Genomic DNA, 17,886 nt, shown 5'->3' with positions numbered 1-17,886 from the left:
AGTTCTGGCCTCTGCCACCTGCTGGACCGTTCGTTGCTCAGCCCCGACCATGGCAAACCAAATTCCGCATATGTTGCAAAACATACTTGGCTAATAAATTACTATTATGATTATAATGCATCACTGTAAATGGCTCGATTGTAATCATGTACTGTCTTTCTACTGACTGGATAGCACGCAACAAAAGCTTTTCACTGGACACGTGACAATCAACTAAACTGTAACTGCAAACAGTCCCTCCGGTCTGGCTTGACCAAGGGGCCCAACTACACTGGTCCCACCTCCCTACATTTGGTCTGTATCACTCAAAACTATTCCTTAGCTTTTACCCGTCCAAATGTCCTTTAAATGTTGCTATTATACCTGCCTCAATTACCTCTTCTGGCACCTTGTTCCATACACCCACCACCCCGTGTGAAAACGTTGTCCCTCAGGTTCCTATTGAATCTTTCTTCCCTCGCCTTAAACCTTTGCCCTCTGCTTCTTGATTCCCCTACTCTGGGTAAAATACTGTGTGCGGTCAGCAGACAGCACCATGCAAGGGCAGCACAGTGGCGCAGCGGCAGAGTTGCTGCCTGACAGCAGAGACCTGGGTTCCACCCTGACTATGGCCACTGTCGTATGGAGTTTGTACGTTGTCCCTGTGATAACGAGTGGGTTTTCCCAGGGTGCTCCGGTTTCCTCCCACACTCCAAAGACATAGAGGTGAATTGGCTTCAGTAAATTGTCCCAGCGTGCAGGTTGTGGAGGAGAAAGTGGGATAACATGGAAACATAAAAAACAGGTGCAGGAGGAGACCATTTGGCCCTTTGAGCCAGCACCGCCAATCACTGTGATCATGGCCGATCATCTACAATCAGTAACCCGTGCCTGCCTTCTCCCCATACCCCCTGATTCCGCTAGCCCCAAGAACGCTATCTAACTTTCTTTTAAATTCATCCAGTGAATTGGCCTCCATTGCCTTCCGTGGCAGAGAAATGTTTTTTATCATCTCAGTTTTAAATGGCCTCCCCTTTATTCTTAGACTGTGGCCCCTGGTTCTGGACTCCCCCAACATTGGGTACATTTTTCCTGCATCTAGCTTGTCCAGTCCTTTTATAATTTTATATGTTTCTATAAGGTATCCCCTCATCCTTCTAAACTCCAGTGAATACAAGCCTAGTCTTTTCAATCTTTCCCATGACAGTCCCGCCATCCTGGGGATTAACCTCATGAACCTACGCTGCACTCTCTCAATAGCAAGGATGTCCTTCCACAAATTAGGAGACCAAAACTGTACACAATACTCCAGATGTGGTCTCACCAGGGCCCTGACCAACTACAAAAGGACCTCTTTACTCCTATACTCAAATCCTCTCGTTAAGAAGGCCAACACGCCATTAGCTTTCTTCACTGCCTGCTGTACCTGCATGTTTACTTTTAGTGACTGGTGTACAAGGAAACCCAGGTCTCGTTGCACTTCCCTTTTTCCTAATCTGACACCATTGAGATAATAATCTGCCTCCTTGTTCTTGTCGCCAAAGTGGATAACCTCACATTTATCTACATTATACTGCATCTGCCATGCATCTGCCCACTCACTCAACCTGTTCAAGTCACCCTGCAACCTCCTAGCATCTTCGCAGTTCACACTGCCACCCAGCTTTGTGTCATCTGCAAATTTGCTAATGTTACTTTTAATTCCATCATCCAAATCATTAATATATATTGTAAATAGTTGCGACCCCAGCACCAAGCCTTGTGGCACTCCACTCGCCACTGCCAGCCATTCTGACAGGGACCCGTTTATTCCTACTCTTTGTTTCCTGTCTGCCAACCAATTCTCTTTCCATGTCAATACTCTACCCACAATACCATGCGCTCTAATTTTGCCCACTAATCTCCTGTGTGGGACCTTAACAAAGGCTTTCTGAAAGTCTGGATACGCTATATCCACTAGCTCTCCTTCATCCATTTTACTTGTCACATCCTCAAAAAATTCCAGAAGATTAGTCAAGCAGGATTTCCCCTTCATAAATCCATGTTGACTTGGACCCATCCTTTTACTGCTATTACTTCTTTAATAATTGACTCCAGCATCTTCCCCACCACCGAAGTCAGGCTAACTGGTCTATAATTCCCCGTTTTCTCTCTCGCTCCAATCTTGAATAGTGGGATAACATTAGCTACCGTCCAATCCACAGGAACTGATCCTGAATCTACGGAACATTGTAAAATGATCACCAATGAGTCAACGATTTCTGGAGCCGCCTCTTTGAGTACCCTGGTATGCAGACCATCGGGCCCTGGGGATTCATCAGCCTTCAGTCCCATCAATCTATCCAGTACTATTTCTCACCTAATGCAAATTTCTTACAGTTCCTCTGTCTCCCTAGATCCTCTGTCCCCTAGTACATCTGGGAGATTGTTTGTGTCTTTCTTAGTGAAGACAGAACCAAAGTACCTGTTCAACTCTTCTGCCATTTCCTTGTTCACCATAATAATTTCACCTGTTTCTGCCTTCAAGGGACCCACATTTGTCTGTGCTAAACTTTTCCTCTTAACATACCCAAAGAAGCTTTTACTATCCTTTATATCCTTGGCCGAGCTTACCTTCGTACTTCATCTTTTGTATTGCCCTTTTTGTTACCTTCTGATGTCCTTTGAAAGTTTCCCAATCCTCAGGCTTCCCGTTACTCATTGCTATGTTTTACACCTTTTCTTTTAGTTTTATACCGTCCCTAACTTCCCTTGTCATCCACGGTCGCCTCTTACTCCTCTTAGAATCTTTCTTCCCCTTTGGAATGAAATGATCCTGCATCTTCTGGATTATGCCCAGAAATTCTTGCCATTGCTAGAACTAGTGTGAATGGGTGATCGATGGGTGACATGGACTCAGTGGGCCATAGGGCCTGTTTCACAGATAAGTGTAGGTTTAGAAACAAGGAACTACAGATGCTAGTTTACAGAAAAATACATCAAGTGCTGGAATAACTCAGCAGGTCAGGCAGCATCTCTAGAGAACATAGATGGGTGACATTTCAGGTCGGGACCCATCTTCAGACTCTTCTTCAGAAGGGTCTCGCCACGAAACATCATATATCCATGTTCTCCAGAGACGCTGCCTGACCCGTTGAGTTACTCCAGCACTTTATTTTCGTAAACCAGCATCTGCAGTTCCTTGTTTCTACACCTACACAGTTGTATGTGATATGTAACACAACACTTTTTCAAACTGGATCCCGAAACATCACCTGTCCATGTTCTCCAGAGATGCTGCCTGGCCCGTTGAGTTCCTCCAGCACTTTGTTTCTTTACTCAGGATTCCCGCGTCTGCAGTTCCTTGTATCTCCTCTCAGTCATCTAACAGGAATGGGGTACTGATTGGGGATGATCAGCCATGATCACATTGAATGGCGGTGCTGGCTCATAGGGCCGAATGGCCTACTCCTGCATCTATTGTCTATTGTCTAACCTTGCTCCAAACACAACTCCTTCTTCTGGGCAGGACCGCCTGCAAGCAACCGTCAAACATAACAATCCCACACCCAGAGTAGAGTTCAGGCCTTTACCTCCTTCAAGTGCTCCTGTTTCTTCATGATTTCCTCGTCTGGCTTTTCGGGGATGATCTGCGGGTGTTCTCCGCTGAAGTCAAGAGCAATAACATTAACTTTAGACCCACACCCTCACCCAGGACTCCCAACCCACCAGCTGGGACGGGGAATCAGTTCTGTGAGAAGGCCCTGATACACTGGATTTATTTATGGGTGGCAGAGTGGTGCAGCAGTAGAGTTGCTGCCTCACAGCGTCAGAGACCCAGGTTCCATCCTGACCTCGGGTGCTGCCTGTACGGAGTGTGCACGTTCTCCCTTTGACCCAGTGGGTTTTCTCCGGGTGCTCTGGTTTCCTCCCACATCCCGAAGACGTACAGGTTTGTAGGTTAATTGGCTTCAGCAAAATTGTAAATTCTTGCTAGCGTGTAGGATAGTGTATGGGGAGATCACTGGTTGGCACGGACCCGGTGGGCCAAAGGGCCTGTTTCCACGCTGTTTATCTAAAGTCTAAAGTCAACCCTTCCATGCTAACCAAGATGCCCCATCTTAGATTAGATTAGATTAGATTAGATTTGTTTATTGTCATTCAGACCTTTCGGTCTGAACGAAATTTCGTTTCCCTGCAGTCATACATATAATTAAAAATGACAAAAACACACAATCAACACAAATTTAACATCCACCACAGTGAGTTCACCAAACACCTCCTCACTGTGGTGGAAGGCAAAGTCTTAAAGTCTCTGTCTCTTCCCTCTTTGTTCTCCCTCTGCGCCGAGGCGAGGGTTCAAACTCCTGCCTCCGCCGCCGCCACAGCTCCGAGGCTGAATCTGGGCCTGCACCAACCAATGATACCAGAAGCCAGTTAACCTACAAACATGCACTTCTTAGGAGTGTGGGAGGAAACGCACACGGTCGCAGGGAGACCCGTAGTCAGGTTTGAACCCGGATCTCCGGCGCTGTAAGGCAGCACCACCATGCCTCCCCATGTTCCCTGTATCGGCCAGTTGCAACGGGATCCCACAGCCAGAGTAGGTCTGGAACAAGGGCGGTTCCACGTAGCCAATGACAAAATAGACATTGCTGGCGCCAATGTCAGTCCCCTGTAGAGAGTAGGAGGGATTTGAGGAAGGACACCCTCCTAATTTGGACATCCTAATTTGAGGAAGGACATCCTTGTGATGGAGGCAGTGCAGCGTAGGTTCACGAGATTGATCCCTGGGAGGGCGGGACTGTCATATGAGGAAAGATTGAAAAGACTAGGCTTGTATTCACTGGAGTTTAGAAGGATGAGGGGGCTCTTATAGAAACATATAAAATAATAAAAGGACTGGACAAGCTAGATGCAGGAAAAATGTTCCCAATGTTGGGCGAGTCCAGAACCAGGGGCCACAGTCTTAGAATAAAGGGGAGGCCATTTAAGACTGAGGTGAGAAAAACGTTTTCACCAAGAGAGGTGTGAATTTGTGGAATTCCCTGCCACAGAGGGCGGTGGAGGCCAAGTCACTGGGTGGATTTAAGAGAGAGTTAGAGCTCCAGGGGCTAGTGGAATCAAGGGATATGGGGAGAAGGCAGGCACAGATTATTGATTGGAGCCATGATTACAATGAATCGAAGGGCCGAATGGCCTCCTCCTGCACCTATTTTTTATGTTTCTATGATTGAAAGTTATAGATTGTGTCTTTGTTCCAGAAAGTCACAGAGAACCTGAAGATTCACCATCAGACTCAGGAACAGCTTCCTCCCCACTGTTATCAAGCGACTGAATGGTCCTCCCATAAAGCTAGGGTGTAGTCCTGATCTTCCAACCTACCTCATTGTGCACCCTACACTTTTTTTTAAATCACATGTACCAAGGTAAATGAAATACCTTTTTGCATACATCAGCAAGACTATCTCCATACATAAGCACACTCCCCCAGTTAGAACAGGACGTATAGAACAGCCCACTGAGTCCCTATGCAAGAGGTGCCATTTTGGCACAATTTTACAGTCCCAGCCGTAGCTGGACACAAATGGCCGTTGCCTTCATCCCAGCCATCCCGTGAACCGTCGTCCCTCTCCTTGCACGGCCCTCGTCAGCCCTTGTTCCCCGGGATGGGTGGTGCCTCCTGCAGCCGACCTTGAGCGCGTGGAAGATAAGACCATTCGCTTCCTCTGACTGGGCCTGCTGTCCAGCCTCGGCTGCCGTCGCTGACTCCCTCCACCCTCGTCTCCGATCCCTGGTCTTCGGGGCCGAGCAGGGGCCGTGTTTTGCACTCTGGTATTTCTCTCTTTGCACGACAGTTTGTACTTGTGTGTGGCTTGATCGTACTTGATGTATTACACGGGTTGACTGGACAGCACGCAAAGCCTTTCACTGTATCCCGGTACGCCTGACAATAACAAAGCAATGCCGATACCTTTTCCTACCTGTGCTTGAATGAGCGGACTTGGGTCAAACGCCAGCGATCTGACGGTGACAGGGAATTCACGGCACTCTTGGATAGTGGAACGGGATTATCCGACACTGGGTCACTGTGATCCCGACACGCCACCTGCATCAGAGAGCAAAGAACGATCAGCCAGAGAGTTCTCCTGTGCAGAACGACAACGGGAGCCGCTGCCTCTCAGAGCCGGGTTCGATCCTGACCTCAGCTGCTGCCTGTGTGGAGTTTGCAAGTTCACCCTGTGATCGTGTGGGCTTCCTCCCACATCCCAAGGACGTGCAGGTTTGTAGCTTACTTGGCTCTCTCTAAATTGTCCCCAGTGTGTAGGAAGTGGATGTGAAAGTGGGATAAGGCAGAATTAGAGTGAAAGGGTGATCGATGGTCGGCGCGGACTCGGTGGGCATGCTTCCACGCTGTCTCTCTGAAAACATTACCATGACCGTATAATGTGTTTGAAGGGACAGTGTGGAGGGAGCTTTACTTTGTAAGTGAGCGTTGTCTGTGGGACAATGCAAAGGGAGTCTTTGTCCAGTAGCCTTCTGCGCATGGTATTTTGTGTGCATCTAAATATGTCTTAATGGCACCACCCCACAAGCAATGCGTTCCAGGTTTCATCTTCCTCAATATTCTTCCTCAAATCCCTTCCAAATCTCCTGCTCGCCCTCAGCCTTCCCTGTGGTTTTCGACACCTCCTTCTGCCATGGGGTGAAGGTTCCTTCGATTTACTCCATACATGCCCCTCATTATGTCCACCTCCTGTGGATATTCCCTCAGCCTCCTCTGCTTCACGGAAAACAAATCCAACCCTCGGTCCCTCCTCGTGGGCGAAACACTCCATCCCCAAGCAACGTTCTCATGAAAAGGGACACAAAGTGCTGGAGTAACTCAGCGGGTCAGGCAGCATCTCTGGAGAACATGGATAGGTGACATTTCGGGTCGGGACCCTTCTTCAGACCAAACTGCACTGTCTGCAACTGTAACACTATATTCTGCACTCTGGTATTTTTACACTACCTGCTGTGTATGGCTAGATTCTACTCATGTATAGTATGACTTGACTGGACAGCGCATAGACCAACGTTTTCACTGGATCCTAGTGCACGTGACAATAATAAATTAAAATGAATATAATTCACACTGAAATCCAGATCTACACAGGCACACAGTCAACACACACACACACACACACACACACCAACACACACGTACACAGATGCACAGGCAGACAGACACACAGACTGACAGATGTACAGACAGACAGATACACAGACAAATAGACGTACAGACAAACATACAGACGCACAGAAAGACAGACACGTACAGGCAGACACACATGCAAACATACACACAGGCAGACAGACAAGCATAGACACATATACGTACAGACAGACAGACAGACACACACACGCACGGACACAGCCTCGAGGCCAGTCATGGCCCTGTGCCTGCACTCCTACCTACCCGTAGCCTGTAGGACTGAATGAGGAACTCATCGCTGCTCATGTAGTGCAGGTTCTTTTCGATGCCCAGCAGCATGTCTCCCTTGTTGTTGCAGAACGAGATGCTGTCGGCAAAGGCCATCAAGTGCACGATTCTGGGAGTGTGACGGAAACCAGTCGTTATCGGGCCTGGAGGCACCCCGTGTTTTTCGGGGGCAGTGTGAAATAATAACGTGCAAAAGTCTCTCCATCACCCAGCTCACGTTAAACCCAGTGTCCGGCAACACACAAAGCTTCAGGGTGCAAGCACTGGTCACCCCCTTACCCCAGAGCCAGACCCACCCATGACGTGGTGAAGAGTTTCAGGACTCCACTGGATGTCACTGAGAGGGTGGGAGACGTGGGGCCCCCACCCCAACTCCTACCTACAATCCCATTCATAAACAGTCATCTGGCAAGGAAACAGGCCCTTCGGCCCATCTTGTCTATGCCAACCACACTCCATTTGCCTACGTTTGGCCCATATCAATGATTTGGATTAGAACATACATGGCAAGATTAGCAAGTTTGCTGATTATATCGAAGTGGGTGGTTTTGCAGATAGTGAAGATGGTTGTGAAAGATGGCAGCAGGAGCTTAATCGATTGGCCAGGTAGGCTGAGGAATGGGGGTTGATGGAATTTAATAGAAAAATGTGAGATGTTGCGTTTTGGGACGTCTAACATGGGTAGGACCTACACAGTGAATGGTAGGGCTCTGGGGAGTGTTGTACAGCAGAGGGGTCTAGGAGTGCAGGTGCATGGTTCCTTGAAGGTGAAGTTGCAGGTAGATAGGGTGGTCAAAAAGGCTTTTGGCGCATTGGCCTTCATCAGGCAGAATATAGAAGTTAGGAAGTCATGTTGCAGTTGTATAAGATGCTGTTAAAACCACATTTAGAGTATTGCGTTCAGTTCTGGGCACCATGTTATAAGAAAGATGTTGTCAAGCTGGAAAGGGTACAGAGAAAATTTACGAGGATGTTGCCAGGACTAGAGGGTCTGAGCTATAGGGAGAGGTTGAGTAGGTTGGGACTTTATCTTGGAGCACAGGAGGGTGAGGGGTGATCTTATAGAGGTGTATAAAATCAGGAGATGAATAGATTGGGAAGATGCACAGTCTCTTGCCCAGAGTCGGTGATTCGAGGACCAGAGGACATAGGTTCAAGGTGAAGGGGAAAAGATTTAATAGGGATCTGAGGGGTAACTTTTTCACACAAAGGGTGGTGGGTGCGTTAAAGTTTGTCGTGCCCGAAGTGTAGAATAATTCAAAGAGTCAAAGTCTCAGTGAAAAAGTCTTTACTAAAGTCACCCGGGTGAAATTAGAATTCAGCCAGCTGTGTGCACAGTGTCCACACAGAAGACTGGCGCTGTTCAAACTGGTGATACAGAGAAATTACAAGCATCTTTATACTGATAAAACGGCCATAGGCACATGGTTAGTAGACATAAATGAACAAAGGAATTCAGTTAAACACAATGAAGCCCCTTAACTATATTAGGGAGATATAGGAGTAAAGGGGAGAGACAGAAGCAGCACAGGCAAGAAGAGCTCTGTTGTATATCTTGCCACTCCCATGCAGGATGCTGGTATCGCAATGGAATGCTAGAATGCCGGGAACGGCTCTTATCTTAGTTCCCGCTGGAACAGCGAAGGTCGCCTTCACATGCTTTTGCAGATTTCTATAGTGGCTAATTTAAAATACTACCCGCATTCTGCCCACAAAATGGCGGTTGTGGCTAAAATGACTAAAACAAGCTAAATAGATGGAGGAGACCGCACTAGCTCTTACAGGTGTATGGAACAAGCTGCCAGAGGAGGTAGTTGGGGCTGGGATTAAACCAACGTTTAAGAAACTGCTAGACAAGTACATGAATGGACAGGTTTGGAAGGATACGGCCCAAATGTGGGAGGTGGGACCAGTGTAGCTGGGACATGTTGGCCGGTGTGGGCAAGTTGGTCCAAGGGGCCCGTTTCCACGCTGTATCACTCTATGACTATTTCTCTATCCTATCCATATACCTGTCCAACTGTCTTTTAAATGTTGTTTAAATATTGTTATAGTAGTTGCCTCAACTACCTCCTCTGGCAGCTTGTTCCATTCACTCATCACACTCTGTGTGAAAAAGTTGCCCCTCAGGTTCCTATTAAATTTCCCCTTTCACCTTAAACCTATGTTATCAGGTTCTCGATTCCCTACTCCGTGAAAAAAGATTCTGCACCCCAGTTTGAACATCAAAATTGTAACACCTCAGACTATTTTAATTATTTTCCCATTTGCCATTCTTCAGCCCACTTGATCAAGATCTCACAGTAATTCTCAATAACGTCTTCACTACCTATTTCAATGTCATCTGTAAATGTATTAACTGTGCCTTGTACATTCCCATTCAAATCATTGACAAACAATGGGCCTGGCACCAATCCCTAAGGAATGCCACTATTCACAGGCCTATAGTCCAAAAAACACCCTTTCACTACCGCCCTCCGCTTCCTACCATCAAGCCAATTCCACTTCTAGTTAAGTCGCCCTTCCTGGATCCCTAGCCATCTAACCTTCCTTGCATGTTGAAACTTGTCAAAGCCATTGAGGGGGGAAGCTCATTGAAACTTACCGAATAGTGAAAGGCCTGGATAGAGTGGATGTTTCCACCAGTGGGAGAGTCTAGGACCAGAGGTCATAAGATGAATTAAAGGATATTTCTTTAGCAAGGAGATGAGGAGGAATTTCTCTAGTCCGTGGAATTCTTTGACACAGAAGGATATTTTTAAGGCAGAGATAGATAGATACTTGAATAGTACAGGTGTCAGGGGTTATGGGCCGGAGAATGGGATTCTGAGGGAAAGATAGACCAGGCATGATTGAATGGCGGAGTAGACTTGATGGGCCGAATGGACTAATTCTACTCCTATTACTTATGAACTTAAGGCGACCGACTACACCTATGTCTCTGCCCTCATTTTCAGCACTAGATGCATCTTGCCTCATCTACCCGAGGATGTCTGTGTGTGTGTGTGTGTGTGTGTGTGTGTGTGTGTGTGTGTGTGTGTGTGTGTGTGTTTATGGTTGAAGATAACGTCATCCCCACTGGGTGCCCCAGCACAGACTTGCCGGTCATTAGCTGTGACATTACAAATGCCGCTGTGCCGCGCCGCACCGCACCGTATCTCCGCACCTTAGCAGCTGGTTTTTGTGGTCCCAGATTTTCAGTGTCCCTCTTCTGCTGGTGGATGCGAATATCTTCAGCTCCGGCAATGAGCACAGGTCTGGGAGACACAGAAACGGGATGGAGCTGATTAAGGAACACGTTGAACACACCCACAACGGGAGGCCGCTGAGTGACGCGAAGGAACAGAGGTACTTGGAGTGTACGTCCACAGATCCTGCAAGTTGTCAGGGCAGGTCAATTGAGGTGGTGTACATGGGACATTCTCCTCTGATGGCCAAGTCAAAGGGGACATCTAGCGCACACCAGCGGGTCTGCGCACAGCTCTTACACCAGCGACTGAAGGCTCTGGACTGCGGCAGCAACCCAGTGATTCCTGTTGCCCCAGAGGGCTTCTTCTGGATCTCTGCAGTCATAGCAGTGGGCAGGACCAAAGTGACTAACCTGGATTGGTAAGGACTGATTAGGGATAGTCAGCATGGGAGATTGTGCCTCACAACAATCTAAGAAGAGGTGGCGAAGAAGACTGACAAGAACAGGGCAATAGACATTGTCTACATGGACTTTAACAAGGTCCTCCATGGTGGCGGGTCCGGAAGGTTAAACCACATCGAAACTCAGGGTAAGATGACCAACTAGATACAGAACTGCCTTGGTAGAAGGAGTCAGAAGATGGTAGAGGAGGGTTGTTATTCAGATTGGAGGTATGTGACCGGTAGTGTGCCATAGGGACCAGTGCTGGGTCCACTGTTGTTTGTCATCTCTATAAAGGAGAAAAAAAAACAAAGTGTTGGACTAACTCAGTAAGTCAGGCAACATCTCTTGAGAATATGGATAGGTGATGGTTTGAGTCAGGCCCCTTCTTCAGACTCAACATGTATATATCTGAAGGACATGTCTGAAGAGGGTCCCGACCTGAAACATCCCCCACCCATCTTCACCAGAGATACTGCCCGACCGGCCGAGTTACCCCAGCCCTTTGTGTCTTGTTTTGTAAACCAGCATCTGCAGTTTCTTGTTTCTACATCTATATTATGGATTGGGATGAAGGTATAGGAAAGATTCACAAAGATTTTACTGAAGGGTTTGTGTTATGAGGAAAGGCTGGCTATGCTGGTGATCTTCCCTGGAATAAAGGAGGTTGAGAGGGGTGACCTTATAAAATTATGAGTGGTATGTATAAAGTGGACAGTCACAGTCTTTTACCTGGGGTTAACGGCCTGTCCCACTGTACGAGATAATTCAAGAGTTCTCCCTAGTTTCCCCTGATTCGAACTCGGACAATTACGGTAATAGCCGTTCGTAGGTCCTCGGGGCTCTCGTGGACATTTTTCACTGTGCTGAAAAAACTTCACGAGTTACCGCTTTTCCCAAGTACCTGCCGTTAGCGTTATGAGCCGCTACGAGACATCCACGAGCTCTGACGTAGCCGCTACGTACATTCTACGTACTTACCACGAGTTTTATTTTTTTTTTAAACTCAGGAGTGCTCTTGAATTACCTCGCAGAGTGGGACAGACCTTTAAGGGTGTCTAAAAACAGGAGGGCATAGGTTTGAGGTGAGAGGGAAAGATTTAAAAGGGAACTAAGGAGAAAACTTTTCACTCAGAGGGTGGTGGGTATATGGAACGAGCTGGCATATGTGAAGCTATGGAGGCAGGCACAATTGTAATTTTTAAAAGACATTTGTACAGGTTTAGGATAGGAAAGATCCAGAGGGATATGGGCCAAACGCAGGTGTGAGATTAGCTCAGATAGACATCTTGGCTGACATGGATGAGTTAGGGCAAAAGCCCTGTTTCCGTGCTATACCCCATGACTCCATGACATGCCGTCAAAGATCAAAAGTGTGCAAAGTGTGATCCAAGTCTGTTGAACGACTTCCCTTGGTCAAGGGAGGTGACTGACAGACCAGCCCTCTGGAAAGGTGGGACGGGTACTGCACAAATAAGAACCGGTCTGTGTCCCTCTCCTGTGTGACGGGCCAATATAGGCAGAGTTTTACACCCTCTGGAAAGGTGGACCAGGTTCTGCACCAGATGTGGACCAGTGTGGACAACACTGGATCTAATCTGCGCAGTGTTCTCCCGACAGTCTCTTACCGGTGATCTCATCATGGTGGTCATGGTCGGGATGATGGTCTTTGCGTATCTTCTTTTTCAGGTCGTACAGTACGATGGAGTGGACCGCACTGGCGGCGCTCTGCAGGGCCGCGATGAAGGCGCCCTTCAGCAGGCACAGGTGGGTGGGAGGGTGGGCACCGAAGAAGCTCATCAGAAGCGCGAGGGAGTCCTGGGCGTACGGAAACACCCGCCACAGCTTCACCGCATTGTCCATACCTGCAACCAGTACCAGCACACGTGTCTTTGCATCAAATACCCCTCGCACCTCAAACTCAATGCTCAATTCTCCAAGTATAGACACACAGTGCTGGGGGAACTCAATGGGTCAGGCAGCATCTCTGGAGGAAGAGGATGGGTGACATTTCAGGTCAAGAGAAGGGTCTCGATCTGAAACGTTACCTATTCCTTCGCTCCATAGAGGCTGCCTAACCCGCTGAGTTTCTCCAGCATTTTAGTCTACTTTCAGGTCAAGACCTTTCTTCAGTCCATCTTTAGTATAAACTAGCATTTGCAGTTCTTTATTTCTACATTGAATTCTCCAATTTTAGTTAATTACGTAACCCTCTCCTTCCACATAAACCCCCTCTCCTTCTTCCCCCCCTCTCTTCTCTGACCCCACTTAGATTCCCACCTATTCCTAATTCTCCCTCCCCCTCCCCTTCTACCTACGTTCCTTCCTCTAGCTTCACAATCTGCAACCTTTTGTTTCACACCTTCTGTCCTTTCATCTCTGGCCCCTTGTCCACCATCTCCCCATCAAATAACCATCCTCACCTGTATCAACCTATTACCTGCCCGGCTTTGTCCTGCCCCTTCCTCTCTTTTCACCACAACCCCCACCCCAACCATTAATCAGTCTGAAGAAGGTTCCCAACCCGAAACGTCGCCTAACCATGTTCTCCTGACATACTGCCTGACCTGCTGAGCGACTCCAGCACTGTGTTTTTTTCTGTAAACCAACTTCTGCAGTTCCTTATTTCTAAATCTCCTTCACCTTGCCTGCATCAAAGGATAAAGGGTGGATAAAGGACAATGGGCTCCCCCCTGAAGTACACATACCCCAGTCCAGCCAATCCTTCCCGGGACTCAAATGGCGGCCATTATTCCCACCGTTCCCCAACATTTTCTTCCCAGACATTGAATGACTGAATGGCCACACAGACCAGACCCTCTGGTGAGGTTCACTGTATCAGTGGTGAGGAATAGACATGTGGTAGAACCAGCAGTAAACAAAAGCCAAAGATCAGAAACGATCTCTGACAATGAAGTATCATCTCTAAATGGGGAGAGAATCCAGAAATCGGAGTTGCAAAGGGGCTTGGGAGTGCTGGTGCAAGATTCCCAAAATGTTAACCTGCAAGTCGAATCAGTTGTAAAGAAAGCAAACTCAATGCTAGCATTTATTTCAAGAGGGCTTGTATACAAAAACAGGGATGTAATGCTGAGGCTCTATAAGGCGCTGGTCAGGCCACATTTGGAATATTGTGAGCAATTTTGGGCCATGTCTGAAGGATGTGTTGGCTCTGGAGAGGGTCCAGAGAAGGTTTACAGGAATGATCCCAGGAAGTGTAGGTTAATCTATGATGAGCGTTTGTCGGCACTGGGCCTGTACTCACTGGAGTTTAGAAGGATGAGGGGGCACCTCATTGAAACATACAGAATAGTGAAAGGCTTGGATAGAGTGGATGTGGAAAGGATGTTTCCATTAGTGGGAGAGTCGAGGACTTGAGGTCAGAGTCTCAGAATTAAAGGATGTTCTTTTAGGAAGAAGAGGAGACATTTCTTTAGTCAGAGGGTGGTGAATCTGTGGAATTCTTTGCCACAAGGCTGTGGAGGCCAAGTCAGTCGATATTTTTAAGTCAGAGATAGATAGATTCTTGATTAGTACGGGTGTCAGAGGTTATAGGGCGATGGCAGGAGAATGGGGTTAAGAGGGAGAGATAGATCAGCCATGATCATATTGAATGGTGGTGCAGGCTCGAAGGGCCGAATGGCCTACTCCTGCACCTATTTTCTACGTTTCTATGTCTACGATTGAATGGCGGAGTAGACTTGATGGGCCGAATGGCCTAATTCTACTCCTATCACCTATGACCTTATGAATCTCATCAACCTCTACAGATGCACCATGGAAAGCATCCTATCGGGATGCACCACAGCTTGGTTTGGGAACAGCTCTGCCCAAGACCACAAGAGTTGTGGATGTAGCCCAGTCCATCACACAGACCGGACTCCCCAAAATTGACTCTATCTGCACTTCACGCTGCCTCGGGAAGGCAGCCGACATAATCAAGGAGCACTCACACCTTTCTTCTGCTCTCCCCCATCAGGCAGAAGGTACAAAAGCTTGAGAGCCAACGAGGGTGAAGACGCACCTGATGAAAAGAGGCGTTGGTTCTCGGGATCCGGCACCAGGGTCAATACCTTTCCAGACTCGTGAGCTTGTACCTTGTACTGAGTGTTCCCCGATCTCCAGTCCAGCACGGACAGCAGCCCGCTGGCATGGCCAGCCACGATCAAGTACCTGCCACGAGGGATGCGGAGACAAGGCCATCAGTGAACTGTCACAAACTCACTCACCTCAGTGGGTTACATAGACTGCCTCTCCTTCCTGCCTGCACCGCCTCAGTGATGACAACCTGCTGGGGTTTCTGTGAGTGCGCAACTGTGGGATGGATGGTACTGTGGGAGAACCGCACTGTGGGTGGGGGGGGGGGGCAGTGAGGGATTGCGGTACAGTAGGAGGGAGGGTGAGGGAGGGCCGCACTGTGGGAGAGGGGGTGAGGGGGGGGGGGGGTGAGGGAGGGCCGCACTGTGGGGGGCGGGGGTGAGGGAGGGCCGCACTGTGGGAGGGGCGGGGGTGAGGGAGGGCCGCACTGTGGGAGGGGCGGGGGTGAGGGAGGGCCGCACTGTGGGAGGGGGGGGGGGGGGGTGAGGGAGTGAGAATCCGAATAAAACATTGCCCTCTGAACAGTAATATCTTTCAGCTAAGATGCTAAACAAAGGTGGTGTCTTGTTTTGTGGGGTTCGCTATGCTGGGGGAGAAGGAGAATTGCCCTCAGTTCCTGGGACCTCATTGCTCATTGCAAAGCCCATAACCTGTGTAGACTGTGAATTATCTGTAACCTGTCCAGATGGCAAACCATTACAAAGCACCGTGTCGGCCTACAGTTTGTACCATCTCCAGGATTGACAGCAGCAGCTCACCAATACTCCTGAGACAGCACTACCATGTGAGCACAACCACCTGGAAGTTGCCTTCCATGCCACGTAACGTCCTGACGGGGAAACATATCGCTGTTTATTTACCGGCTCTGTTTAGTTTAGTTTATTTTTAGCTATCCTGACTGCGGCTGCTGTCTGTACGGAGTTTGTACGTTCATCCTGTGACCTGCGTGGGTTTTCTCCGGGTGCTCCGGTTTCCTCCCACACTCCAAAGACGTGCAGGTTTGTAGGTTAATTGGTTTGGTATAATTGTAAATTGCCCCTAGCGTGTGTAGGATAATGCTAGTGTACAGGATGATTGCTTGCTGGCGTGGACTCAGTGGGCCTTGACGCCTGATTGCGTGCCGTATCTCTAAACAAAATTAAACCATTATTGTCATATGTACTGAGGCACAGTGAAAAGTTTTTTTTTTGTTGAGTGCTATCCAGTCAGCAGAAAGGCTGAAACATGATTACAATCAAGCCATCCACACTCTAGGTTAAAACCCTATAACCCCCTCCTTAACGGCATTGTGGGTATACCTATACCCGAGGGACTGCAGTGGTTGTGGGAGGCACCTTCCCTTGGACATTGTGGAGGGGCAATTAAATAAACAACAGTCAATAGGTGCAGGGAACACCGTAGACAATAGGCAATAGGACATTCGGCCCTTCGAGCCAGCACCGCCATTCAATGAGATCATGGCTGATCATCCCCAATCAGTACCCCGTTCCTGCCTTCTCCCCATATCCTCTGACTCCGCTATTTTTAAGAGCCCTATCTAGCTCTCTCTTGAAAGTATCCGGAGAACTGGCCTCCACCACCCTCTGAGGCAGAGAATTCCACAGACTCACAACTCTGTGTGAAAAAGTGTTTCCTTTTGCTGGCTCACCTTGCAAAGCCCACATCCCGTCAACGATAATAAAAGAAAATGTGGGTCTTTGTTTCTCACCAGTCTCTGTCTTTCATGCCAAAGTGCTTGATCTTCTCTTCACTTCCTCCAGCCACCACCTGCAGCCAGCGGGAGTGTGCAATGCTCACCTTCGCCATCTGTGCGTAGATGCAGAAGCAGCAGATTGGCGTCACCTGGTTGCTGTGCGGCACCTTCATCAGCACCTAGAGTCACACACAGTGTCATAGAGTCACACAAAGTGTCACAGTCAAAGAGTTGTAGAAACATACACAGTCAGAGTCATGCATAAGAGTTATAGTCATGCCATCATAGACTCACAGTCATAGTCATTCACTTTGTCACAGACATAGTCACAGAGTCATGCATACAGCCACCAAATCATAGACACACATACAGTCACAGATTCTCACATATAGTCAGCCAGAGAGTTATACACTCACAGTCATAGCCTTACATAGTCACAGACTCATAATCTTACATACAGTCACAGTCATAAATACAGTCACCAAGTCGGTCATACGTCACAGATTCTTACATATAGTCGACCAGAGAGTTATACACACACAGACTCATAGCCTTACACAGTCAGTCATAGCCTTACATACAGTCACAGACTCATAGTTTTACATACAGTCACAGTCATAGTCTGTATGACTGTATGAGTCATACATAAGAGTTATAGTACAGTCTAGAGTCAGAGTCGGTTTGTCAAGGAGGACTCTCTTTAACTTCTACAGGTGCACAGTAGAGAGCATGCTGACCGGTTGTATCGTGGCTTGGTTCGGCAACTTGAGTGCCCTGGAGAGGAAGAGACTACAAAAAGTAGTAAACACTGCCCAGTCCATCATCGGCTCTGACCTTCCTTCCATCGAGGGGATTTATCGAAGTCGCTGCCTCAAAAAGGCTGGCAGTATCATCAAAGACCCACACCATCCTGGCCACACACTCATCTCCCTGCTACCTTCAGGTAGAAGGTACAGGAGCCTTAAGACTGCAACGACCAGGTTCAGGAATAGCTACTTCCCCACAGCCATCAGGCTATTA

General features: G+C 48.1%; 1 protein-coding gene across 2 annotated transcripts in view; it reads right to left on the bottom strand.

Annotated features, from left to right (window-relative positions):
* Positions 1-17,886, bottom strand: part of wdr97 (WD repeat domain 97) — a 66,486-nt gene that overhangs the window by 31,479 nt on the left and 17,121 nt on the right. For both annotated transcript variants that reach the window (XM_033045068.1, XM_033045078.1), the window contains exons 7-13: positions 16,882-17,045; positions 15,100-15,248; positions 12,704-12,940; positions 10,611-10,701; positions 7,421-7,553; positions 5,943-6,067; positions 3,552-3,624 (exon numbers count right to left, since the gene is read on the bottom strand). In XM_033045068.1, coding sequence (XP_032900959.1) covers positions 3,552-3,624; positions 5,943-6,067; positions 7,421-7,553; positions 10,611-10,701; positions 12,704-12,940; positions 15,100-15,248; positions 16,882-17,045 — 972 coding nt within the window. The remainder of the gene's footprint in view (positions 1-3,551; positions 3,625-5,942; positions 6,068-7,420; positions 7,554-10,610; positions 10,702-12,703; positions 12,941-15,099; positions 15,249-16,881; positions 17,046-17,886) is intronic.

This window comes from Amblyraja radiata, chromosome 2 (assembly GCF_010909765.2).
Source record: "Amblyraja radiata isolate CabotCenter1 chromosome 2, sAmbRad1.1.pri, whole genome shotgun sequence".
NCBI lineage: Eukaryota > Metazoa > Chordata > Chondrichthyes > Rajiformes > Rajidae > Amblyraja > Amblyraja radiata.
This window is presented reverse-complemented; position numbering and strand designations above follow the sequence as displayed.